The sequence below is a fragment of the Lacerta agilis genome, chromosome 9 (assembly GCF_009819535.1).
Source record: "Lacerta agilis isolate rLacAgi1 chromosome 9, rLacAgi1.pri, whole genome shotgun sequence".
Classification (NCBI taxonomy): Eukaryota; Metazoa; Chordata; class Lepidosauria; order Squamata; family Lacertidae; genus Lacerta; species Lacerta agilis.
This window is the reverse complement of record NC_046320.1, coordinates 51,128,594-51,156,573: the sequence shown is the minus strand read 5'-3', so window position 1 is coordinate 51,156,573 and position 27,980 is coordinate 51,128,594. Positions and strand designations below refer to the sequence as shown.

General features: G+C 40.1%; 1 protein-coding gene across 26 annotated transcripts in view; it reads right to left on the bottom strand.

Moving 5' to 3' along the window:
• The window catches only part of COL25A1 (collagen type XXV alpha 1 chain), a 269,680-nt gene that overhangs the window by 58,231 nt on the left and 183,469 nt on the right, over nt 1-27,980 (bottom strand). For 23 of the 26 annotated variants that reach the window (XM_033160230.1, XM_033160237.1, XM_033160234.1 and 20 more), the window contains 5 exons: nt 18,060-18,131; nt 16,444-16,551; nt 14,559-14,594; nt 10,924-10,950; nt 7,106-7,150 (listed from right to left, as the gene is read on the bottom strand). In XM_033160230.1, the coding sequence (XP_033016121.1) occupies nt 7,106-7,150; nt 10,924-10,950; nt 14,559-14,594; nt 16,444-16,551; nt 18,060-18,131 (288 nt within the window). Of the gene's footprint in view, nt 1-7,105; nt 7,151-10,923; nt 10,951-14,558; nt 14,595-16,443; nt 16,552-18,059; nt 18,132-19,046; nt 19,107-27,980 lie in introns of all 26 variants that reach the window. The other 3 variants (XM_033160248.1, XM_033160223.1, XM_033160236.1) reach the window with 1 other exon arrangement.

The following is a 27,980-nucleotide window of genomic DNA, read 5'->3' as shown; positions in this document are numbered from 1 at the left end:
ACATCATTTTTTCATATATATTTTTTTAAATGCAAGATGCTTATAATTTTGATTTTGAATCCAATACTTTATATTGCTGTGAACTAAGATATTTATTATTTGAATGCCCAACCAGTATGGACAATGGAGATATTAATGTTATGGATAAAGTGATCTCCACTTAATACTGAGGCTCCCCCTCCAAAAATACACAAAAAAACCTGGCATTTTTTTCCTTATACGGTTGTTTAATACGTTTAAATTCCAAGAATTTATGTGCTATAGCTTGAGGAAGGAATAAAACAGCAGCCTTAGATCACCTTTTGAAGGAGAACTGAATGGACAACACATTCATCTTCCGTGGCACACAAAAAATATACAGACCAAGAGCGTATTTGGTCAGACTCACAGAACTCTTAAAACATGAGCACTTGGTAGGTGCATGTGCTCCTTTAGTGTTAACTGACCATTTAATCTGAATGCAAATGCTGCTGACACGTGACATTTCTTTTATTTTGTTCATATGGTACAAAGTAAAATGGCAGGGTTTTCATTAATATGGTAAAATGAAAGCTCCAATAAACTGATGTACCAAGTCTTTCCCCACTGGCCTGGCCTTCCATAAAGTTTGCCCCAACAAATTAATGCAGGAAGCATGAGGCTACACTGAATTCTTATTTAACCCCCTGTATATGTTGTATGGAATATTAATGTTAGCTCAAACCTTTTTACAGTACAATGAATTTATGTATATATTTTTCAATGTAAGTTGCTTGAGGACCCTCTGGGTGACAAGCGTCTAATAAGTTTATTAAATAAAGAAGATTCGTTTGCCACGAGGATGGCATCAAGAGATTTTAATACAGTCTTCCCCAACCCAATACCCTCTCAGTGTTTTAGGCTATCACTCCTATCAGCCCTAGCCAGCATGGCCAATGTTCAGGGATGGTAGGAGTTTTATTCCGCAACATCTGGAGAGCAGCAGTTTGGGGAAGGCTGCTTCAGTATTTGGGGAGTGTGAGACTTGTGCCAATAAAAACCACAGCATATCTAAACAGAGAAACTGCAAGGGAAGGTCCCTTGCAAAATTATTATTTCATACTCTATTGCAAAGCACCAGAATCCTGTGGAAGAGACTTCACTGTTTACCTTGCACAGGGACAAGACAAATCTCTGCTCTTTTAACTTACAACAAGTGTTTCCATTTTCCTTTGTTGAATGTTAGTTATTAGCAACATTTTCAATACTATGTAAGTTACAAAGCTGTCAGTTTTGTACGCATATTAAAATTATTATTAAAATATTAAATCTTAAGCAGCAAAATCAATGTGGGAAATCTTGAAATAGCCATTCAGCTAAAGTGAAATAAACATGGCAGTAACTAGGCATTTAATGAACTGTAGTTAGGCTTCTTTCATTTGCTAGTTTTCTGATTCCCTTTGGCTTACAGCACATGCTTCTAACATCCTCCTAACATGTTTAGATTCTTCAAGACTGAGAACCTTGCTTCAAAAAATGAGAGCAGAGAATCTCTAAATTCAAGGGAGTTGCAGGCTACGAACAAACATAGCCCTTTTCTATTCTTTAAATATTAATACAATTCGGTCTATTTCCCCTCCATATACACTTCACCATCTAGGAAAGTTAAAAAATATATATATTGAGGTCAAACCACCACCAAAAGCAGCTTCTACATAGTTACTATGAAAAACACAACCTTTCCCCCGCAGCAATAGATTATATCTTTCTGTCATTTTCCCCCCCAGTCACTGGAATGCAATTCATTTTAAGACTGAGGAAACAGAAAAGCCACCCCACATCACCCCAACCTAATCAACCTTGGTTTTACCATTCTCTGTATAAGCAAAGCAAGTGGTTCATTAGCTGTGTTCTCTGCTAGCCCCATCGTGCACTTCATTTCAGAGCAGTGTTGAATTACCTCTTCATCTTGCTTTTCAGCTCTCCTTTCCACCTGCCTGAAACTTTTAAATTATTTCTCTTAAGGTTAGAAACCTCTCCTGGTCCACTCACCAAGTGAGAGTAAGTGAGAAGTCTTTTCAACAATACTCAGATGGCCCACAAAACCTGTCTGAGAATTTGTGAACTATATGCAGTGATGTTTCTTTCCCTTTCATTTCTCCTTTTAATAAACTGCAGTATAAGCAACTTGATTTATACACACGTAAATCCAGCCCCTTAAAAGGAAAAGGGGGAAAGGTAGGGGGGTAAGCCTTCTTGAAAAGGGAGGGGGAGAGGAAATAGTGTGTCCAATGTAATAATAGTAAAGAAGAATTATTCTTTGCTGTACTAACGCTAAGAAATAAACATCAAAAAGGGCAATGGTATGTCTGAGCCACTACATAAATCTACTGGCACTTTTAAAAAAAAGAATGGAAATACTTCGGTGGCTTATCAGTTTGTGGCAAGGGAAGCTCAAATCCTGTTTGCATAACAATTTTGCATTCAGTGGGTTGGATCCAGATGAAGTTTATTAGTTGCCCTTCAGGTCCCACTGAAACTTTTCACATTGGTTTCAATGAGACCTAAGTGCAATGGTGTGGATCCAGCCCAGTGACTGCATGGAGGGGAGGGGGGAAGCAGGATTGTGCCTGCTGACTATGCTCCAAGACTCTGTGCATTCAACCAAACCTGTAAACATTGCCTGTGCACAGTCTGGAAACCTGCAAGATCACTGACAGCACAGAAAGAAACTTAGAAGAGTATTAGCTGTTGGCCTCCAGATGTTGGACTACAACTCCAGATGTTGGACCAGATGTTGGACTACAACTCCCATCATCCCTGGCCACTGTCTTGCTGTCTGGGTCTGAAGGGCACTGTAGTCCAACACATCTGGAGAGCAACATGGTATAGGTTCTGTGTCCACAGAATAGCTAAATATGCAATACTTGGAATTGGTCCAATGGGCAAAATCCCCTCTATGTTTTCACTGAATGTGGAACTGTTGTGTGAGTAAGGCTTTAGTCACACTGTTTAAAAAAACTTAATGCATGGGCACACACATTGTTCTCAGCATATAAAAAAAATAAAGTTAGATGAAGTAATGTGTTTTGGACCCTCTTCTATGTCAGCTAATGGACAAAAGAGGATTTGTGTTCTTTTTTTTTTATTATCAGAATTTATTGACATTTTCACAAAATAACACAAACCCAACCCACACCTACAAATATCAAAACAAATACAAATACACATAATGTCAGGATTCTTCTTCTTATCTGTATACCTTATTAAAAAAAAAATCCTAGTTCCAAATCTTGACGTTTGACTTCCCCCGCCTGTACACCTTCGGTTTTAAAACAATACACTATTTCCTTAACAACTTTTCTCTATAAAAATTTAACTTTACTTAAAAAAAGAAAAAACACCTTTGTCTTATTCTTTGCATTATAACCTAAAACTTAACCAAATATTCTTACAGCTAAACTTATTTCTTCTATCATTTATCATGCTGCTTTTAACTTAAGCTCAATATCTCCTTACTTATTTAACATAGACTTGTAATTAACAAACTTCACACTCCGATTTCGGATACCATGGCAGACCATCTATATTATACATTAATTAATTCAACCCACTCCCCTTCTGTCCATTATCTTCTCCTGTCCTTCACCAGAACCAAATCTCCAATTATATTCTTCTAAATATCCACAGATCCAGGTTGCAACCACCACAAACCCTGCATCGAGCTCCAAGATGTTCGTCCTCTCCATTCTGAGTTTCTCCGTGCCTTTGTGCCATGCTTCTTCTTCTTGTAGAAATCTTAATTCTATGTCCCTCGACCCCGAGCTGCCACCTCGGAGTCTGGATATTAAAAATCTTTCCGTTCCAGGGTTACTGCCACCCCCTGAAATCAGTCCCTGTTCCATTCGGATTTGCTCAGCCATCTCCAACCATCGTTCCAACACATCTTCCAACTCTTTGCAGAAATCTGTTTCCATTGAATAAAACTTTCGAAAAGCCTCCTCTGTGGAAAACATATTCTTTCCATTTATAATCGCACTCAAGGCTCTTAGTTTTCGATCAAGCAGTTCCAGTTGAAAGACAGTGAGTTTTTCCTCCTCCTCCCAGTCCTTCAATGCCAACGTAAGCGCGAAGCCCAACATCTTCGGGGGGGGGGGGGAGGTGGGTATCAAGTTACGTTTCCTGTCTTTTCCTTCCTTTGTCTCAATTTTTTCCTACGCAAGTCCAAATCGCCGCCATTTCTTCCGATCCCGGAGTATAAAGACCAAAACTTCAAATGGAGATATTTTTTCCTCAGTTAACCCCCAAAAGGAGATCTCAACAGACTCAGTTCTCAAATTCCAAATACTTTCTATTGATTGTTGTAACAGCAGTCACTTAAAGAGTTAATTTCTTTCACCACCCGAAGGGAGAGAGGCGGGCTGCCTTTCTTCTTCTTAATCCCAGAGCTTTCCCGGAATACAAAGAGTCAGTTAATTACTCACAGCTTCTGGTTTCTTAGCAACTCCTTAATGACAGGTAGAACAGAGACGCTCATCACGGACTTTGCCGCCGCATGTAAACATCCCGGTTGGGGCATTTCCCCTAAAGCCCGACTCCGTGGTCCCTTCACCCCCACTCCCCCTTTACAGCCAAGTGGCACCCCCCCCCCCGAGGCGGGGCCTCGCTCTGTAGCATATGCTGTGGATATGCGCAGTCCGCCTGGACTCCCAAGCCGCCGCCTGGCACCCCTTCCATGCGGCGGCTGCTCGCATGGAAGGGCTGCTGGGTGGCGGCTTGGGAGTCGCACTCGTGGGGTGGTGGTGGCGCAGAGTGTCACCCTCCCCAGGCTGGAACCCAGGGCACCCCGCCCCCTATGCCCTGCCCTCGCTATGCCACTGAGGAGGATAGAGTCAAAGGTTTTTTTTTTTTTCAGCCACTGAAAGGGGAAGATGAAAAATGCATTCTTCAGCTAGAACTTGCCGGAACTCAGTTCTGGCACTTCTCAGGTGGGCGCCATTGCCCTTCTAAGAGAACGAGGGAGGTGTTTATGGTGAGTTCTAGCACCCCTTTTTCTAGAAAAATAGTACTGTAAAAATGTATATAAGCATATGGAATACTTTGTTCAGCACTTTGATACTAGCCAAACTTTTTTTTTTTTTTAAAGAGGAAGCTGGCTTTAGAAAAAAATGCTGCTAAAGGAAGGAGCACACATTCTATTAGGAGCTGTCAAACTTCTAAAAAAATCCCAAAATTATTACAACTGTGTCACTGCTAAGGATGGAGAGGAAATAAATTTGATTCAGTTCACATTTAAATGCAAACATACTAAAACATACTTTGCACTTCTCAAAACAATCCATAAACTGAAACAAAGCCATCCTTTGATATTTGCAGTTTTCCTAATTTGCAATGAAGTTCTCTAGCCAAGCAAATATGTTTTTAAAAAAAACCTAAAAAAAAACCTAGGGTAAACTGTGTACATATGCACATATTCAGGGAAAATAATATACTGTACTTTAGGCAAAACTGCATACAAAATGTGTATATTTGTGAAAACCACACTAAAATGCTGGTGAATTTTTATGAGAACTTTTTTTAAAAAAATAAAAATAAATAAATTGCAAAATGATGTGGAAATGTTGAGATCAGAACTTAAGATTGGAAAAATGAGAAACTGAGACACAGTTAAATTGAGCAATTCCTCCATCCCTTGTTGCCATCTAAGAGATAAACCACTTGGACTGCAGTTCAGATGGGTCACTTAGGCCTTGAGGGAAATACTATGTGAGTTTTCAGATCAGGCTGAGAGACTTTGCAAAATGTAGTTTGTTATCCTGTAGCAGCCTCAAACTCAGCATTGAGGCATTCAACACAGGAACATCACAGAAAATGTGCCATCCCATTCCCACCGTTTCTGCAATTTCTGGACCCATGCACTGGGTGGACCTCTGCCACCATGATATGTATGAGTTACCATGACTGAGTTCCAAGTTTCTAGCAATTGCAGGTATAAGACATGCTGTTTTAGCCATTGCATCCTGGAAAGGAAGGCAATTTTCACCAGCACCCATGGCTGAAAATGTAGATACAAACAGATATTTGTTCATAAGCTACTGTATAGGAAAATCCCCCACCCCTAATTTGATAAACACAATGCTTTCTAAAAGCCCTACTGTCCCCAATAGTGTAGCAATAAGAGGCTTATTATTTGTTAATACCTAAATTACAGGTCATTAAAATATTTACTCCTTATTAGCCAAGAGCCACACACCATTAGTTGTAAATTCTAACACTGCAAATCACATACAAACAATGTGGTTACTGTTATAATTTGGGCACAAAGTTTTATGTACTCGTACTGTTGTGTGCGATGACTTACTCTTGTATAAATGCAATGACTCCATTACATTGTGGCTGTCACATAATTTTTAAAACGAGTTTGATATAAAAGTTAATGTTTATGAGAACAATAGATGCACAGTATTTTTCAAGTTTCAGGCTAGACATTATGTATAACCAGCTTTGCCAACAGTCTATAGTGCTGATGTGAAAAACTCCTGTTGTTTTAGTAAGAAACTGAATGCAGGCTGCCAGTCACGGTGAACTGTGACCCAATTTGATGATGGAACTGAAAGATTTGAACTACTGAACGCATGTTATGGGCAATCTATGCCACGATTACTTCCTTTCCCATTTAGCTTTATTTTAGATCATCTCCAGCTTACGTATTGCCAAATGCATTCATTTGCGTTTTTCTCCTTCTTTCCAGGATGAATTTTTATTTTCTTCATATGTTTCTTATCTCGACAGATTCCTCTGCAATCTCTCTGTCATCAAAAAAGGCAAAAATCCCAGAGTGCCATTTCACTTCTTAAGCCCCATTCATTTCAGTTAGATTTGTATGCGTGGAAACAATGTGTTGGATTGCAGCCATTTTTGTTACGCATTGTTGATTGTGTAGGGGTGGTTTGCCACAATGTTTACAATGTGTATTTCCTATCCAATAAATTCACTGGGCCCATGACTTACTTTATTATTTACTTTATTGGCCACTTGCTTTTTTTTTAATTAGAAAAATGTATGCCTTGATTAACTGAATTTGCAAAAATAATATTTTTTGCTACTACAAACAAAAAACAAGGGTAGAAAACTGTGTGGGACTCACCTGTTGTCCATCCATTCCTGGGATACCAGGTGCACCAAAGGAACCCTGAAGAGAAGCACATATATGGATTCAGAAAAATAGATCACACTCCTCGTGAGATACCTCAGTGTAAATGCAGTGCTTTAGTTCCATATGTTATTATAACTGAGGAGTTTAATTAACCCACTGAACTTTCAGTGGCCTTGTTCTGTAAACTTGGACACTACTCTTCTGAAATATGACTTATTTTTGTATAATTGTTATTTTGATTCAAAATTACACTTGGTTAACTGTCACATTTTCAAGCTTGTGTGTGCGAGAATCTTTTTCAAAAAAATTACAAAAGCCATTACTACTACTACTACTACTACTACTACTAGTATTATTATGGAGCAGCAGCAGAAAAAGTATAACCAGTAAAGTGTAACCAACCAAAAAATAGACAATCAACTCATATTTAGAACACACAAAACATATCCTTGAGGCCCACAACAAAACATGCAGCTTCCTTGAGGCCCACACCAAAAACAAAATAGAAGGTGGATAAATATTCACCAGGGACCCAGGTGGCGCTGTGGGTTAAACCACAGAGCCTAGGGCTTGCAGATCAGAAGGTCAGCGGTTCGAATCCCTGCCACGGGGTGAGCTCCCATTGCTCGGTCCCAGCTCCTGCCCACCTAGCAGTTCGAAAGCATGTCAAAGTGCAAGTAGATAAATAGGGACCGCTCCAGCAGGAAGGTAAACGGCTTTTCCGTGCGCTGCTCTGGTTCGCCAGAAGCGGCTTAGTCATGCTGGCCACATGACCTGGAAGCTGTCTGCGGACAAATGCCGGCTCCCTCGGCCTATAGAGCGAGATGAGCGCCGCAACCCCAGAGTCGGACACGACTGGACCTGATGGTCAGGGGTCCCTTTACCTTTTAAATATTCACCAATCAATGTTTTCTAAATATATCATCCTACATAAGCCCATGGATTTGTGGAGGATAGCACCTCTATTTATATATTCAATAAAGCTCTTCTAGTTATATAATGAATTCAGAATTTTATTACTCAAGAACTTCCTAACTTTTCTTAAACACAGTTTTCAATTAACAGAATGATATTTGTACATCCTTTGACACTTGTACAGAACACTAAAAATTAAACACTTATGCTTCAGTAGTACCTATTTTGAAGAGTAACCCCTAACATCTAGCATGTGCAATTATAGGAACAATGTTACTATGATCCACCTGGTATATCATCAATGCCTTAAAGATATAATTCGAAATAATTACACATGAAATTGTGAAAATATCCTGATCCTTCATAACGGCATCAGTTTTATCGCCCTCAATCAGTGGGTAAATTAAATCAGAAATGGAGCCCAGCATTGAAAGTGGTTTTACTTTAAATAATAATATATTTATATTTAAAAACCAGCTATAGTACAATTTGCTATTAGTTAGATGTCCTTCTGCCTTTCTGGAATAATTTGTATGTTGGCCTTTATGCATTTTCAATGACAGCTTGAAATTTGAACAAAACAGCCGTGCAGTGTACACCAGCACATCAGTAAGTTTTAGAAAAATAAATAAATCAAAACCACCAATTTATCTTTCATTTCTGAATAATTCTTCAGATTGTGTGCTATATGTGATTAAACATCTGTTCAAAAGGCCTGCTTGTAGAAAAGGAAAGAAGAACAGATGGAAAAGTTGCCCATGACAACAATTAGCCAGGACTTGTTGCAAACATTTTAGGAACCCCTGGCAATTAGATTCCCCTTTTGTTTCTGGTTCAGTTCTAAGTTAGAAGACTTACCTCTAGTGGAAGGTATTTGTGAGGTACTAAAATGATAAGAAGCAAGACCGTAGGATAAAGGTGTTGCTGCTAGGAATACCCAATGGGGATTTAATAAGATTAAGTTACATTTATTGGTTACTAACTTCTTAAGCTCATTTGGGTACTTTACTTCCTTAAAGATCCAACTTAGTTATCGGAACAACTGTTGTAGCTGGTACAATGCAGGATAAAATCTTTCTGTAAAAGGTAAAGGGACCCCTGACCATCAGGTCCAGTCGTGTCCGACTCTGGGGTTGCAGCGCTCATCAACACTCCATAGGCCGAGGCAGCCAGCGTTTGTCTGCAGACAGCTTCTGGGTCATGTGGCCAGCATGACAAAGCCGCTTCTGGTGAACCAGAGCAACACACGGAAACGCCGTTTACCTTCCCGTCGGAGCGGTCCCTATTTATCTACTTGCACTTTGACGTGCTTTCGAACTGCTAGGTGGGCAGGAGCTGGGACCGAGCAACGGGAGCTCACCCCGTCGCAGGGATTCAAACCGCCGACCTTCTGATCAGCAAGCCCTAGACTCTGTGGTTTAACCCACAGCGCCACCTGGGTCCCAAAAATCTTTCTGTACCCTATGCCTAAGCCTTATTTGTGAAGAAGGTTATAGAAATAAACAATACTTTCCAATATTCTCTATGTAATAACATAACAAAAGGGAGAGACAGCAAGAATTGCCATTGATCATAGGCTCCCAGCAGATGCGAATCAGAAGCACTAGGTTGGATTTCAACCTGTCCGTGTTGGAATGAAGTTGCCCCTAACCTTGAAGATACTCTAACAGATTTGGCAGCATATCCTTAGGGCTACTGTCACATGAAAAAAGGCTGGGAATGTCAACAATGAATGAAATGGCCATTATCGAGCATTACTGAAATTTAACAATAGAAGACATAATATAGTGAGAGGCGTAAATGCCAAAGTATTGGATACTCATATAGTATCTGCTTGTCTTCTAGTTTCCTTCCAGGAATATAGAATGTGTATGGGGAAAATGTTTTCAAAATGGGATCTGTAGCTATAGATCTCCCGGGTCTCTTGATGTAACTCTAAAGTGGTGATAAACAGATTAGAGCAGCTTTATTGTCTGCCGTTACTGCTAACCACTCCATGTTCATTGCAACCCTACTTACTAGTATCATACTAGCAATGTGTTACTTAATTTTGTAAGGATGGTGATGTTAGAAAAGAAAATTATGTCTGCGACTTTGAAACAGAAGATTCATGCTTTCCCCCCCACCTGCAATGCTACTAATTTTTCATTTCAGCTTTCTTCAGCTTCTTCCTAAACATTTAAGTTTTATGAAACACCTACTATAATACATTAACTTTTAAAGATAGCTTTTAAAACAATTTGCCATGAGTTGATTTGGGGGGGCTGGGTTAAATGCAAAAACCCATTTAAACTGTTTTTAGTCTTGATATATTTAGTATTGGTTCAATGCTGCAGTCCATAAATCGCAGGTTCACTCTATCAAACTGTAGCCGTAAACCCTGATGAGTGTAAGTAATATCGGAAGCATTCACAGGAAGTGAGCTCTCAGGTTACTATAGAAATAGGAAGACACTGGCCAGCCACCAAGCACCATTTATCAGCGACACCTAGAATCCTTTGTTTCGTTTGGAATTTTTTCAGGGTGTGTGTCATATGGCAGTGATCTATTTGAATAACACCATGCCTCTCATTTGAAACTCTAGCTGTATCTCCCACAATGTTTTAAGTTTGGTTTCATCAGTTTACCGGTGCTGAAGAAGAAAACTGTAGTAACTTCTGTAACATGGGAGTTCAGCAGATGAATCGAAAACAAGTCTTGCTTGGCATTGCTCAAGCTCCTTCCCATGCAGAGGGGCGGAGGATTGATGAATCTCAAGCTATGTATTTTGGGGAAACAGTGCTTGAAACAGACTAAACTAACTGCTTCAAGTGTGGGATATAGTAGCTAGTGCTCCTCATTCGGACAGCATGAAATTTGGCAGTAGGAATTTCACAGCATCGTTTATACTATACCTTTTGTCCTGGAGGCCCCTGAGGCCCCTGGAAAGCAAAACAACAACAACAGTAATTCAATTAGCATAATAATGCAGCCAATTTAGCTTTAAATGACCAATTAAAATGCCCCATTGTGTAATTGTTCCTATGCTGGGTCAAAATCAGCCAATGTTTTTCACATCAAGTAAGTGCAAAACTCTGTAGTAGAAATGTATAATGGATGTTTTTTCTCCTCTATTTAGCATTAACTACAAGCCACAAAATTCCAACTCCTGCTTACATCCATGTTAACTTTTTACATTCCACCCAATTCCTGGTTCTTCTGATACCAATAAATCTGCCACTGTTGGAGAGCATTTTCTATACCCAATACCTGGTAAAAGCTAGTTTCAATTTTCCATGTTTGAATCTACACACATATAAAAACTGTTCTGAAAAAGCTTTTTAAAAAGTGTTTTTTTAAAAAAAAATACATTGAATTTTCCATAAGGCTCACCATTGCCATCCAGTGTCACATTGTATATTGCACTTAAAACACACTTGAAACGTTTTATTTGCAGCTGTATAGCTGAGTCCCATATTATACATTTGACAGATGATAACATGACAACATTTTGTCAAGGACATATTTCCCTAGTACAAAATAGCTTGTCAAGATTTAAGCTATAAATATGAGGAACTAAAACCTGAGGGAAAAGTAGACATTTTACCAGCATGATAACACTAGGCATGGAAAAAAGGCATTCAACGCATGATTTACCCATGTAATGAATGATTTTGGAAGACGTGTTTACTCTCCAGCCACAATCATCATTGCGTAAGGAACTTGGGGGGTTCTGGTAGTTAATAACATATAAATAAATAAATAAATAATTCTATAAATTGACTTGCTGGGGATTTAAATCCAAGTTTCAAGAAAACCTAACTGACTTCTATAATTTGTCCCATATTTTGAAACCCTTACAAAAGGATTAGGGAAGTTCTACTAGCAGACTTCTGTCTTCCTTCGCTCCTCACCAACTGCCTCAAAGCAAATCACCCACTAAGCCTGTAGATCTCCAGATGTTGTTGGACTTCAACTCCCATTAGTTACAGTCACCATGGCCAATGGTCATGGTTGAAGATGGGAACTGCAGTTCAACAACATCTAGTGGACTGCAAGTTTCCAATTCTTGGCCAAGGCCATGCCGCTCTAGCACAACCTGGACCAAACTCCACTCTCGTGGCAGAGCAGAGGTTGATTGTCATAAGTCTACCGCTGTCTTCGTTTTAGGCCATACCTCTACAAGAACTAATCTGAAGCAGGGAGGGGGTTAGCATGACTAGGCCTTCATCTTTCATTAAGCCTTGTCACTCTAGTTACAAGCTAGCTGCAAAAGGCCAGATGGCTGTTAAAGGCAACCACTGTGCTGTCTCTCCCTCCTCTCCTACCACAGAATAGAATACACCTTGCTGATTTCTCATGCACTTTCCACTGCTTTACCAAACCAGGAATAATTTACCAGTATTATACATGATATGCAAGCATCGTGTACAAGTACAGAGTGTCACAGTGATTAGAGTGTTGGACTAGGACCTGGGAGACCAGGGTTCAAATCCCCACTCACCCATGAAGCTTACTGGGTGATTGTGAACCAGTTACTGCCTCTTTGCCATTGTTCTGGGGATTAAATAAGGTAGGGGAGAACTATGTACACAACTTTGAGCTCTCTGCAGAAAATGGTTGAATATACTGGTAAATAAATAGCAATCATTGTAATGTATTATAATTATAATGTTTGAGCCTGGAACGAAATATGCCCTTTAAAGTTAAGGATTTTAATAAGTGATAGTAGTTTTACACTGAACTTTAAAGTATCACTAGGGTCTTGTGTACGTATGCTCATGTACTTCCAAATATTGCTGAGTTCTTGTATTATATGAATCATGCATTATATCACTTTTTTCCAGCAAAGTGTCCGCCTCCAGCATTTGTGCATGGATATGCCAATTGTAATTAAAACCTCCCACAAAAATACACTTCAGAATTTATTCATACTGACAAGTGCTCCTTACCCTGTGAACTTTCAGCTCATTGAGTTGAGCCAAACAGCAGCCTTGTTCCTTGGAGGGATTTCTCCCATGCCATTGGGAGTAAGGGAGGCTTGGCCCTCCAAGCTATAAAGCCTTTGCAGATGACCTGTTCATGATCTATTTATGACTCTCTCTCTTTCTTTCTCTCTCTCTCTCTCTCCCCTGCCCCACCTTTCAATAAGCTCCCAGAGAGAACAATGGAATTATAGCTATTAATATACCAAAGGAGATAACTGGATAGCTAAATAGCAGAGTGAATATGAATAACCTGCGGTTTTGAACAACAAACATTTAAGTAAAGACAAGACAGGGAGGTCTGTCAGGATATGTTGTTGTAGACAGACAGACAGACAGACAGACAGACAGATTTTAAAAGCAACTGTGTTGGTCAATAAGGAAAAAAACCCTCCAAAATTCACTTCATTAGACTCCATCAAAATATCACAAAATTTAACACTGGCGAGCTTTTGAGTTCTGCAGAACTCTTCATCAGGCAAAATTATGCAAAAAGCAGGGGGGTTGGGGTGGGAGTACAAAAACTATATTGGATGTTGTAACCATAAGGTAGACCCAGGCCCAATATGGATATTGCAGGCTGAATAAAGTCTCTGCTATGTATTCCAGGTATCATGTTGCACATCTAAAATTCTGAGATAAAGAACTAATAGCTGCTTCTCATTTCTGAAAACATAAAGCTTCTTAAGCAAAGCTCATGGGTCTCTGGTTAGGCAGAAAGCAGAGCTAGTGTTTCACTGTAGCTTTGGATTGGTTTTGATGCAGTACTTTACCATGGTTTTCTCAACCTGAAATGTCTATAAGAAATGATAGTCATAATTAGAAACCCAGATATTGCTTGGTCACTATTTCAAGCCCAAGTTGGCCATTGTAAGAAGCAGGATGGTTCTTCTAGGTAGATCAAGCATCCCCAAACTCGGCCCTCCAGATGTTTTGGGACTACAATACCCATCATCCCTGACCACTAGTCCTGTTAGCTAGGGATGATGGGAGTTGTAGTCCTAAAACATCTGGATGGCTGAGTTTGAGGATGCTTGAGGTAGAGGTAGATAGTCACACCCAGAAGGGTTCTTCTCATTTTCTTAAATATCAGGTGTCTCTTTGTAATAATACAGTGAAATATCTGATATGTCGCAATTTGAAGATATCCATTAATATTCAGAATTGCTATCAACTGCTATGTTTTCTTCCAGGCCTATCTAAATGGCAGGACAAGAGAAAACTCTTTAATGATTAGGGCCTTGTGAATGGCATTAAGATTTTGAAGAGAATATAATTTGGGATTAGTTTTTTTCTAACAATGAGTGTTAATGCTGTAAGATATACCCTTTCCAAAAGAAAGCAAAAAATCTACAAGTTCCAACTTTTTCTCATGTTTGTGGAAACTCGTGTATAGAGATCTCTGTCAGTTCTTTCTTGACTTTGCCAGATGATTTACTTTGCAACTCCCATTGGCTTCATGAGTGGCATACCATATATCTTGCAGCAAAAGGAAATGATTAGAGAAAGGAAACTATAAGACTTCTTGCAGGTTGTTCTTATCAGTTAAAGAAATGAGGACTTACCAACAAGCCTTGTTCACCTGGCTTTCCTGGCTCTCCCTTTAACACAAAATGTTATCAATATCAATGCCATTGTTTACATTCAGTTTGTGCTTTAATAAATCATAGAGTTAACTGCTACGAGATGGCAAGTAGTCTAGATCACTGATCTGAAACTGGTGGGTCAGGATCACAGCCTGATCCAAGGTGGGCCGTAACAGGAGCACTACAACCATACAAATATATGGTAAAAGACTAAGGAATGTGTCCTCAAGTACATGCTTGGGTTAAAAGTGCATCCTGCGTCTGAAAAGTCTAGATGGCTTTTAAAAGGGGATTGGAATAGACAAAGTTATGGAGGATATGTCTATCAATGGCCATTAGTGATGAAAGCCGTATGGAGATTCTGGATGGGATTCATCAAACCAGTCCTCTCAGTGGAAGCCCTGCACAAGAACTTCCTCCTGTGCACCTGGGCTTTCTTCTCCCACCACATGCCCCCCAAAACTGGGTTGGGAGAACCTCCAGAACGGTGCATGGGGGAGGGAATGGGAATATTTTTCTGTCTGGCAAGCTGTAATGCTTGCGCTGATGAAACAACTTGACAACCACAACACTAATTTCCATGCTGTGGACCAACAACAGGGAATCTTCTTCTTCTTTTTAACAGGATTTATACACTGCTTAATCAGCACATTGCAAAATGGTTTGCATAAAACCATCTCTGTGTCTGCTTTGGGGCTTCCATAAAGCACTGAATTGGCAATTGAATGGAGCAGGGCTCTTCCTATGTTCTTTTAATGCCAACTTTCTCTGTGTTATATTACAGTGAAATACCTGTTGACGAATTTGTGACAATTTGAAGAGCACCTGCTATGCCTTGCTTACCACAATTTCCTGGCTGCTGGTGCTCACAGAAATGTGACCAGATTCTACGTGCCACAGATCGGGCAGTGTTCTAAGAGGATATGCTTTTTAATTATCTGGGTGGGGTGTAACAATATTTTTTAAGTGTTATAGGGCAGTTCTAATGTTAGACATAGAATCAGATTGAAGAGTTGATCAAGTACGTATCAGGCCAGGGATTATAAGTTGCTTTGATTTCAGTCAATAGTCATCGTCCTCTGGAAGACAAATCTGTCAATGTTTTGAAAATGAGTTAGGTGAAATAAGAACAAATTATAAATGCTTAAATGAGGGGCTGCTTCCCAGGTGGTGCTAAACTACCACTATCATCATTGATGGGAGTTGAGAGTCCAGCAACATCTGGAAGGCCACATATTGTAATAGTCACCCTGGTCTAAAAGTAAATAAAAATGCTTCCTTACTCAATAAGAAACCAAACACCCATACATTAATAATTAAAGACTATTTGTTTATCTTCTCTTAATGTTAACTATCACTGAAGAAGCACCTATAAAATCAAATGCAATCCCTTTGCTTTTTAAAGGTTATTCAGAATGAAGGTTCTGCAGAAATGCTTTTGCTATGAGTGCAATACAGCCACATAACAGTTCTATAAAGTGAATGACAGCCAGCTATCTAAAATTATTTGGAAAGATCTGTATTGAAGATAGAAGGCTAGGGCATTTGAGCATTATTTCTGACCTTATTACTTATACCCTGCCTTTTCCTCTGATGGGACTCTAGGCGACTTACAGAAAAGAAAAAAACAAGATTGCTAAAAAAAACCGACAAAACAATAATTAAAAAATTTAAACATCATCATCATCATCATCATCATCATTATTATATTACAGTGCCTAGTCACACTGTATCTGCAAGTAGCATCATACATCCCCAATGTGCATCTATAAATACACTCACAAAACATGGATAATGAATACTTCTCAGCTATAAGAAGCCTTTCTGTGTCTATGATATTAACACACATGGATGGCTGACTCACCGGTAAGCCAGGCATTCCGCGAGGGCCATCTTTGCCAGTATCTCCAGGAGGACCCCTTGGTCCAGGAGGCCCCGGAGGCCCCGGGGGTCCAGCTTGTCCTTGGTCACCCTGAACACCAGTCAGTAAAATCATTATTAGTAGACAGTTTTAGAATCTTAGCAGATAAGCTCTCAATTGCACAAAACACAGTAAGAGAGAGAGAGAGAGAGAGGCGATATTCAAGGGAAGAGTTCGTGAAGGGGCAAAAGAACTCAAAGTATATGTTAAACAAGGATCTCGATCCAGCTGTGTGCAGAACCATCAAGATGGTTGGTGCTGTCATATTTGACAGCACAACACCTGTGTGTGGAGGAAAGGGAACTGGAGTCTAACCTCTCAACCTCAAAGAACTTATTGGCACTACTGATGGATTCTCAGGTGGGAGCAGAGACCAGGACCATAGCCAACATATGCTAGTAAGCTGGCTGTGGCTGATCCTCTCAGACAAGGATTTGGCTTCAGTTATCTGTGTTTTCACAAGCTTCCTGCTTGGCTTACTGCAATGTACTCTAAGTGAGGCTGCTGTAGAATACCGTATGCTTTGAAAGATGCTAGTGTCAGCTGTCTGAACTGGGACTTTAACCTAAGGTTCTGGATACAAAGACTCATAGCCCTAAAACAACAACAACTAGTGCAGCCTATAACCATGCGCATGGTGCCTCATTACACATGCAGGCCTAGGGGATTGCACACTGACTACCTATATTAGGATGACTTCAGTTTGTGAAGTTTGTTTTCTGCATTAGGACACTATGCAGGAATGTTTAACACAAACTTGCAAAATTCTAACGATACATTTCTGCCATGGGCGTAGAAGAAGTGTGCATGCACACGAAAGCTCACACCAAGAACAAACTTAGTTGGTCTCTAAGGTGCTATTTTGTTTTGGGAAGGATTTTTTGTTAGGGGGGCAGGGAGGCAGAACCTCAGTTTGCTATATATTTTTATTTATGGGGGGGCAGCTGCCCCTCCCTGCCCTCTCTTGGGTTCGCCCATGATTTCTGCGGGGGGGGGGGAGTTACTTGGCCGGTATGTTCATTTTAAAGACTGAGTGATTAGACTTGTGTGGAGGCCATAAACCTTTTATGGGCAGCTTACAAAACTGGTTCATGAGACCCAGCAAGCGACACTGACTGAGCTCTAAGCAGGCTCTGAAATATAACTGCCTTGTTGAAAAGCTGTACAGTACTTTTCATGCTATAAATCAAATAGCAATAATATTTAATCTCTCTTTAGCAGCCATTTTATAGCGACAATTAAGAAACAACATTTACAGCTTCAATATATCCACATTGCAATAATTTAATCTAGTTGGGCAACGAACCGTTAAATCACAATGATTCCTCTTCAAAAATACTAAGTTCTGTCCAGTTTCCAGTAAAAAGCTAGCAGAAAATAGTTGGTAAAATTAATTATGTGGTTTACGGCAAAGCTCCATGCAGTGTCTTCTAGCCCCTTGCAAATAAATAAATAAATACCATTTCATTATGAACTATGTGGTTCAGCAATATTTACAATTCAGCAATCAGCAGCAAGCAAAAGCATGGCAAAAGGTGCAGAGAGAGATTAAGCACTACCTTAATGAGGCGGCGTTTAATGAGCTGCTGATCAGCAGAGAGAAACCCATGATTGATTTTAGGAAACACCATCTGATCAGGCAGGTGAGGTCAAAGGTTGAAGTTCAGAGGTGAAAGAATTGGAGAATAGACATCAGAAGGCCCCAAGAAAGAAATAGAAATATATACATTAGACTTGCAATAGCAAATATAATAATCAACTGGTGCTTGTGTCCGATAAAGGAATCTATGCTTTCTTTTAAAGGAATTGCAGCACTAATCTAAAGAGAGAGAGAGAGAGAGCAGGAAATAGTCTATTCATTACATTGTCACCTAATGAATGCAAAGTTAATGCAAGTCAAGCTTACTCTTAAACTTCTCTTGCAACTATGGTTTTTATTCTTTTTTGGCCAAGATTTAGAACTACACTGAACACCTTTATTATGCTTCACAAGCAAAGATTCCTAGAGACAAAGCACCAGTTCAGCATTTAGCCAGACTTTCCAAACAGCATATTGTGCCATGAAGAATGGTGCCATTAAAATGACATACTGAGTCTGCTCGTCCATAGATAGCTTAAATCATTTCTGCTTAATACTTGAAAAAAAAAATGAAAACATGTGCTCAAGTGTGAAACCATGAATGCATAATAAACTGCATTATTGCCCTTAGCGTTTTGACGTAGATTCATTTGACGCGTTGTGCATCCTTGTGTGCCCTTTACAAGCAGAGTTGCAATACAGTTCTTGCTAAGGAAATTCTCATTAAGAACACACATGGCTGGAAGCTGGCAGAGATACCAGCATACGTAATCTTAGCCTTGTGCCCTCTTGTACGTCAGGTAGTTCCACTGACACCTGGATAGCACAACAGCACTGAAGCAGCACGTGTGATGACAATTACGGTATGTAGGGTGGACTAGCTGGCTTCCGAAAACAAACTAAGCATTCATGACACTTCTATGCTGATACAGAAAGACTGGCTAGCTGGTACAGGTCAGCCACAAACCTTGACAGTCAGGATCTGATTACTGTGAAGAGCAGCAACTGTGGGAAAGCCTGGCAGACCCTAGGAACACACACATGGTAGCAAAATAACACGACACAAAACGTCACACAGAACAACAACTTAATAACAGACATGACATTTAATAGGTTCTTATCTCTATCCTTATTTTTGTTGCTAAGGGTGGCCTGTTAGACATTCTGTTTTCTATTGAGGGGTCCAAGAAAGATTACGGCCACTCAGAATTATAAATATTTAATTTTAATTAAAAAAAAACAGGTCACAATTGTGAATATTTATTAGTTTTTAGTACATTAGCAGGAGGGAAAGACACCTCTTTTTTCGTGCATGTTAAGCTAAGACCACAGAGCCGTGTAGGCAACAAACTCTGAAAAAACAGATCTTTTTTACTTCATTTTAAAACCCTCTCTTTACCATGCAACACAAAGCACATGAACTGACAGTATTTATACACATTAATACACTGGACATTGGACTAATGTTAGATCCAGAGTGTTAAAAAAAAAACAATTGAGATCAACATTCGGTACGTATAGAGCTTTATTTCATGTGCATGATGAAGTTCAACTCTTCCATTTCCCATTGACTGGCTCATTTTAACACCCTTTACACAATCAGAAAAGGCTGTCAGATGTGACAAGACCACCCAGCTTCTTATACCTCTTCAGTACCGCACTGGATGGTTGAGAAGGAGGGGTGCATTAGAGGCCAGCAACTTTTGCAATATAGGTGAAAAATGTCCTCCAATAATCTTCAGGGCAGAATGTTACATAGAGAGCCCCTGAGATTACTTCTGATTTGCCACAGGATTCTGCTTTTTCCTTTGCTTTTTACTCTTAGTATAAGTCATTACCAACACCTATTTTTTCCTCACAAAGTGCTACTTAAGGGAATCAGGAAGAGCCACCTCTTCTTTGGAGTGTTTTAAAATAATTTGGTTAAAGCAAAGGCCTTTCCTATCAGTTTGCTCTTACACATTTCCATTAATTTTGGTTCAGCAATTCATCACCTAATTCTATGGAATGAGAGAGGATTACTTTTTTTAAAAAAATCAAAGCAAATATTTTTGTTGGGTTATTTCTTTTTTTTTTTAAAAAAAAAAACACCACTCTTGTCGCCCCCATAAGTTTTGAATACATATCATTTACATAAAATAACCCTCCCCTCCAAATTCAGATAAGCAGAGGACAAGAAACCCTGCTTACAGAAACAGCAAACTAGATGGAGTTTTCATTAATTTTACTGCTCAGTATATGTGTTGAAGAACAGGGGTGTGGAACTTAATTGGCACAAGAGCCACAGTTCCTTATGAGGAACTTTCCAGAACTCACATACTGGTACAGTGGTACCTCGGTTTTCAAGCTGAACATTTCGATTTTCCAACGCTGAAAACACGGAAGTAAATACTTTTGTTTTTGAACATGCCTCGGAAGTCGAATGGCTTCCGCTGCATGTTTTTCAATTTTCTCCGTTGAACTTGCAGCCCGCCCTTTGCGCCTCGGTTTTTGAACGTTTCAGAAGTCCAACGGTCTTCCGGAATGGATTACGTTTGAGAACTGAGGTACCACTGTAGTAGGCTAGACCAGAGGCAAAAGTCCTCAGAGTAATGGATGTGACTCTTAACATTGTACAGGAGCTACATTGCAGAAACACTCGTTATCGGAGGTTTCAACATATACATACCGAATACACATGTTTCTCTATCCAGCTACTCAAAAGGCACTGGCAACTAAGAAAGGTATTTCCACTAAGAAAAAGCAAAGGACGAAGGTGTGATGAAGGGATGGGGAGCAGTGTGGCCTGGATAGCAGCTGCATAGAGAGGGCTGGGGCCACATCCAGAACGAGAACCTGAGATTCCCAGCCCTTGTTGTCTAGATATATCCACCTCTCTCTTTTTCTTATGTTAACCAGAATGCCTGAGATTCATTAGCCTTTTTTCTGCATGTTACAGCTTCAACTCTTACTGAATAAAAACAGAAACTAAGTCCAAAGAAATTAGACATATATATATATTTAATATCGGTTTTAAAAACGGGTCAATTTTCTTTTAAAAAGTAATGTTAATTAAAATGACCATTCTAGGGGAAAATTGAACATCTTTTTAGCAGGATAATTTTTATTCAGAAACCTTGACGACTGCAACCATGTAACTCAAGAATATCCACAGTGAATTTTCATAATGAAATTGATAAAAATTCATGTGGGCACATCCACAAATTTGCATATGCGGCGCCGGAGTGCAAAGATCCGCCCCTCCAGGTTGCCCAGTCCCAGGTGCGCAGGAGGGCGGAGCTGGCTGGCAGGCTGCCTCAACGTCTCGCTGGCTTGGTTGGCCCCTGAACTCATGGCACAGAGCCACCCGAAGCAGAAGAGCCCGCCGTGGTGCTCCGACTGCCCTGAACCCCTGGCGCCTATAGGTAAGACGGCCCTGGGTACGCCTCTGGGTAAAGCACATGCTGGCATCTTGAGTTAAAACGGTTCTGACAGCAGGTGATACGAAAGACTTCTGCTAGAGATCCTGCGGAGCTGCTGCCAGTCAAAGTAGACAATACTGAGCTAGATGGGCAGTAAGCTTAAGCATGAGGCAACTTCCTGTGCTCTCCTATGTTCACATGTTCTTCATCTCAGTGTCCATTATCTCAGAGGATACTGGAGCATATCTCTTGGACTTCCTTGGGCTTGTCATTTTCTCAAATGTGATAGATGTGCTACTTGCAACAATGCTAAGAAAACTACCCTTCCTTCAGGAATGAAGCAATCTGTGCAGGAAGTTCCTGTTGTAGGATGCTTGCTGTGACTACCTTTGGATAACTGCTCCACAGAAAGCACTTCATAATTTCCCTGCATATTTACAACACGGTAATATATTATGTAGCTTCCTTTGTGAACGCTGCTGGCTGTGAGCAAACCTTTGCCTATCTATCTTAGGGTAGGAACAGCAAAGTCGGCTTTTGCTCCTGACCTTGCTGCACAAGTTTACATATTCCTGTGAAGATCTGGCAAACAAGGCAGGAATTGCCACCTGCTGCTCACTTGCACTTCGTACATTTACAGCCAGCTGCTACTATTTCACATCAGATCACTCGAGCTGAAGGCCAGAGTGATCCTGACACATTATATGATGGCCTCCCCGCCCTACAACCACCTCAAGCTCCAATTAATCTCTCAGGCGGGTGCTCATTATTGTACCTGCTCTAGGGAATATAGTGTCTTGCATCATTCCCCGTGTATTGCCAAAGACTCGCAGCAGGAGCTTTATATAAACCCCTTTATTGCAACTGCTGCTTTCTCCATCAGCAGCCAAACTAAAACAATAATACACCACAGAGTATGATAAGGCCAAAGGGCATTCTTCCTCCCAACATGTGCATTCATTCAAAGCAGAGCTTTAATTTTAATGGAGGGTGTCACTTCTTGGAAACTTTGCAGTCATAAGAAATAATCTGATATGAAATGGTTGTATTCTTGGGAGGGGGAAGGGAATGTTTTGTAAGCAATGCAGCCTCTTCCAAATAATGTGGCATTCAGTGATCTATTTCTACTCACGCCTTGGCAGGGAATAAATGCTCCAATGTGATGTCTTTGGGTTTTAAAAGTATTTGCATTCCTCCAGAGTTCTGCATCATCCACAAGTAAATAATTTTGGATAACGGAACTGCCTCATGCAAATAATTAATGACGACGCTGAAAAGCATCAGATCTAGCACTCTAAAACTTCATAGGATAATTTATGACTATTACTATTTTTCACCTAGGAGCATAGTCAAGTTCTCATAAATGCATCTAACACACATTTTGATTCATGTTTTATTCTACTGTTAATCATTTTGCAGTAAACTGTGCTAACAGCAGGGGGGAACCAATATATACATGTAAATAAACAAATATATGCTTTCTTAGATTAATGTCAGTCAAGCTCTTGTTTCAGTCCATTTCACAATATCATAGCAATGTAGAGTTGGAAGGGATCCTGGGGGTCATCTAGTCCAACCCCCTGAAATGCAGGAATCTCAACTAAAGCATCCATGACAGATGGCCTTATCAAACCTCTGCTTAAAAGCCTCCAATGAAGGAGAGTCCACTACCTTCCAATAACGCTAGAAACCTCTGGGCAATTCGTCATATACAAAGAATCAACCATCTTTCCAGTTTCACACACCCCCTTCCAATATTTCGCATTTATCAGCTTCAAAACACAACACAAACCCATCTGAAGTGCGCCTTATAACATATAAAATGTTCAACTGCAACCGAGGAATAAATAACACATTCTCAACCATTTGCTCCAAATAACCAATTTTTGCAACTCATTTTGTAAGATATATCCCAATATCTATTTAATTATTTATGAAAACATAAAACCAAGTAGCTCTGGATGTGTTCCTGATAAAATCATGTTTGCTACTAGTTATCATTATATATGCTTAATTAGGGCTAAGACTGAAACAAGAGTGGGGTGCATTTAGTGAACATTTTCTCACCCTGAAGGGCAATGCCTATTAAGATGTACTGACCACACATCATTTTGCCAAATCTAATGCACTGTGTGATTATTTCATTGTTACAGGGAAGGTAAAGAACTATTCCAAACTTCCAGGAGAATAGAGCTGTCATCAGGAAACCAGAACACACACAAAAGATACACTTCGGACAGGGGATATTTCAGGAAACTTTTCAGTTAGCTTGAAAATTTACCCTTTTCATGTTGCAAATCATTTCTGGGCAGCATTCTTTCAACCCTAATTTTAATTATGTGAATTAGTACCTCTGTGGTGGATGGGCTCAGAATTGGCTAGTAGATGTTTAATTATAACAATGGGTTGACTAATCTATCAACATCCTGCAACAGCATTCTACCAAATGGAGCTGTTTTTTGTGGGAGGACTGCAATTCACATATATGATGTGGCTAGTTCAAAAGGCAGAGCACTTTCTGATAGGTTAGCTCCCAAAGGAACTCGATTCTGGGTTCAACAGCCCAATCAGAGGTTTGCTAACTTACTGAATGGATTAGCCAAATGAGCATCTTTCAGCCTCAACTACCTGCCCATAAACCTGGAATGGCATGGGACTGTGGTAAAGATGAAGGAGACATGAATCGCAAACCATGTCTCCTTCATCTGCATAATTTATTACTTCTGCTTTATTACTGAGCATCTGCTCATGTGTTAGAGAGGCAACCAGAGGCAAAACAAGGGTTAATCATACAAGAATATTAACTAGAGAGTCCTAACAGTTTTACCATAGCAAAAGAATCTGTTTAATCACTCAAGTTAACAAAGGTTAAGATAATAAAAGGAAGTTCTGAATGCCTTCGCTTTCTGGAACTTAATCCCTCCTGCTGAAGACATTTGAAAGATGCTATCAGTTGCGTACGACCCCAGCTGTTAAAAAAATTTACTTGGAACACGCCATGTGGAGAAAATAATTTTATGAAAATAGTTAAGTATGCACCCTGTGTGGCTTCTTATTGCACCTAGACCCCAAAACTAATTTAAAGTCAGCTGCTGGATAATGATTGTGAGACCTGATAAACAATAAATCTCTTCTATATCAGAACTGAATGGCAGTAGTGCTTTATTATCATTTGCAGAAAGGGGATAGGAAATAGATTAACATACTCAATTAGAGCCGTTTAGTGCATGCTCAAGGTCTATTTTCATTAATTACTGCTCTGGTTGGACAATAAATCATGAATGATCTTCAAGTGCCAAGGTTCTTTAAGTAAAAGTCATTTTGAAATATTGCAAGTGCCTGCTAATTTCTCTAGTGCAAAGACTTCCAAGTACAGCTGAAGTAAACAGAAGCTGTGCATTGGGTGGTACACAGAACTGTCCGGTTTAATTCTTCCTTCTTCAGGATAAAACTGATGGAGAGCTCTTCAGAGATTTGGTGATATAAGTGTTTACAAAAAGAATAACTCTTCAGGAGACTTTAATATATATTAAATCAGTTTCACTTGTAGAAGTTGTCCTGCAATACCCTAAATGCGTAGAGAGCCAGTGTGGTTTAGTGGTTAAGAGCGGTAGAATCATAATCTGGGGAACCAGGTTTGCTTCTCCGCTCCTCCACATGCAGCTGCTGGGTGACCTTGGGCTAGTCAAACTTCTCTGAAGTCTCTCAGCCCCACTCACCTCACAGAGTGTTTGTTGTGCAGGACTCGGGAGGAAGGGAAAGGAGAATGTTAGCCACTTTGAGACTCCTTCGGGTAGTGAAAAGCGGGATATCAAATCCAAATCCAAATCCAAACTCTTCTAAATGAAATTCTCCTGTAAGTAGGCCAGAGGTTTTCAACCTTTTTGAGCTCACAGCTCCCTTGACCAACTACATTCTTTCTGTGGCACCCCTGTGGGGTTCAGAAGCCCAGTTATGTCACCTCTTGCCTGCAGAGCTGGCAGCCTCTCACCCTTTTTCAAATACCCTCCCTTGTGGAGTGTTTCCTCAGCTTCCTCTCCTTGAGAGTCCTCTGGGCAGTCACAGCTGCCACCCCTGGTCTCTGAACTGCCTCCGCTACCCCAAAGAGAGGTGTATGGGGCCTGTTGTGGTTGTTCAGTCATTCAGTCATGTCCGCCTCTTCGTGACCCCATGGACCAGAGCACGCCAGGCACGCCTATCTTTCACTGCCTCCCGCAGTTTGGCCAAACTCATGCTAGTCGCTTCAAGAACACTGTCCAACCATCTCATCCTGTGTCATCCCCTTCTCCTTGTGCCCTCCATCTTTCCCAACATCAGGGTCTTTTCTAGGGAGTCTTCTCATGAGGTGGCCAAAGTACTGGAGCCTCAGCTTCAGGATCTGTCCTTCCAGTGAGCACTCAGGGCTGATTTCTTTAAGGATGGATAAGTTTGATCTTTTTACAGTCCATGGGACTCTCAAGAGTCTCCTCCAGCACCATAATTCAAAAGCATCAATTCTTCGGTGATCAGCCTTCTTTATGGTCCAGCTCTCACTTCCATACATTACTACTGGGAAAACCATAGCTTTAACTATACGGACCTTTGTCGGCAAGGTGATGTCTCTGCTTTTTAAGATGCTGTCTAGGTTTGTCATTGCTTTTCTCCCAAGAAGCAGGTGTCTTCTAATTTCATGACTGCTGTCATCATCTGCAGTGATCATGGAGCCCAAGAAAGTAAAATCTCTCACTGCCTCCATTTCTTCCCCTTCTATTCACCGGGAGGTAATGGGACCAGTGGCCATGATCTTAGTTTTTTTGATGTTGAGCTTCAGACCATATTTTGCGCTCTACTCTTTCACCCTCATTGAAAGGTTCTTTAATTCCTCCTCACTTTCTGCCATCAAGGTTGTGTCATCAGCATATCTGAGGTTGTTGATATTTTTTCCGGCAAACTTAATTCCAGCTATGGGGCCTACTAGTATGCAAATGTCTGTTCACTTTGAGAGTTGAGCTTAACTCTATGGGGAAAGGACATGTGAAACTCACACCTCCACCTTCTTGTCTCTCCACTTCCTCTGCTTGAGGGAAGGTAGAAAGGTTGACAGATCAACATTTTGAAAATAATGCTGTAATGTGTGTTCCATGCAATGCTAGTGTGCCTCAAACTAGTAGGTGTAGGGCCTACTAGCATTCAAATTTCATTCGCTTCAAAAGGTAGGGAGGTATCCTAATAGTGAATGGGAAGTACAAAGCAGACTTCGGTGGACCCTGAATCAAACTGTTCAGTCTACAAAGCACCTTAAAATGAAGTGGGCTTTCTGAAAGTACCTAATCGAGGTCTAAACCAAATCTTATGGTCAGTGCACATTCCTAATTCCTAATTTTTACTGGACTAAGAGTCAATTGTGTACTCCGGAAAGAAGAAACAATGAGAATTTTAGCTGTACGCTGTCTAGATCTGGAAACCAAAAAAATAAAAATAAAAAGTGTTCCTGTGTCAGTCAGCTAGTTAAATATTTATGCCTGGGTGTCTAATATTTTGGAGACACAACTGTTACTATATATTAGTAACTTTTTCCAGAGGACTAAATTCTTATAATTAGAAAATATAATCTTCACTCAATAATCCTGTGAAATAAGAGTTACTGAGTTGCCAAAATCCATTTAGTATAAGGTGTTAGTGGTATAATAGCAGCAAGTCTACCAGTCCAACCCAAACAATTTACTGTCTGTGCCATTGTGGAAACTTGCCATAAGAAGAAGATGCTTGCCACCTCTCTACTGCACCTCAGTGCCAAGATAAAGTTGCCCAAAGGGTAGGAGCATGCACAGAAGCCAAGCAACACAATGTGTTTCATCTGGTATTATTGTGGCCAGGTTCTGAGAAACACATCTCTCAGATATTGTATAAGCTCTCCTTTCCCATCAGTATGTAATTCAGTTCACTTAGAGACTTCTACCTACCCCTAACAGCTGGGGAAGTTTTTGTTTTGGGGCAGAGCGGGAATATGAAGCTGAGTCTCACACTTCCATCTTCCCACAGTTGCTACTGCATCAGAACAAAGCAATGCAACAGGTAAAAACTGACCCAAACAAGGTTCTGTTGCTGTCCTAAAGGGATCTCTTCTTATGCTGAAACTTGCGGCACAACTCTCACATCAAATTCAGCTGTTCACAATCTGAGAACTGCACATTGGCTGTGATATTGTGAGGGATATTTGATCTTGGTGCTAGAATTATCACTACCTTCAGCTGACATCCTGAAACACACTGTCACTCCAAACTGCTGGATGCAAATAATTTTCAGAACAAATACACATCAAGCTATGCTTCCAGTTAACCAGTTATACAGGCTGACCTCTGAGGAGTTTTTTTTAAAAAATGCCTCTTAGCATTACAGAAATATTTACTTTTTAAAAATTATTAAAATGAATTATTTGGGCAATGTCATTTGATTTCACATGGGTAAGATTATTTGCAGTGCAATCTTATGAATGTTTACTTGGAGTAAGACTGTGTTCA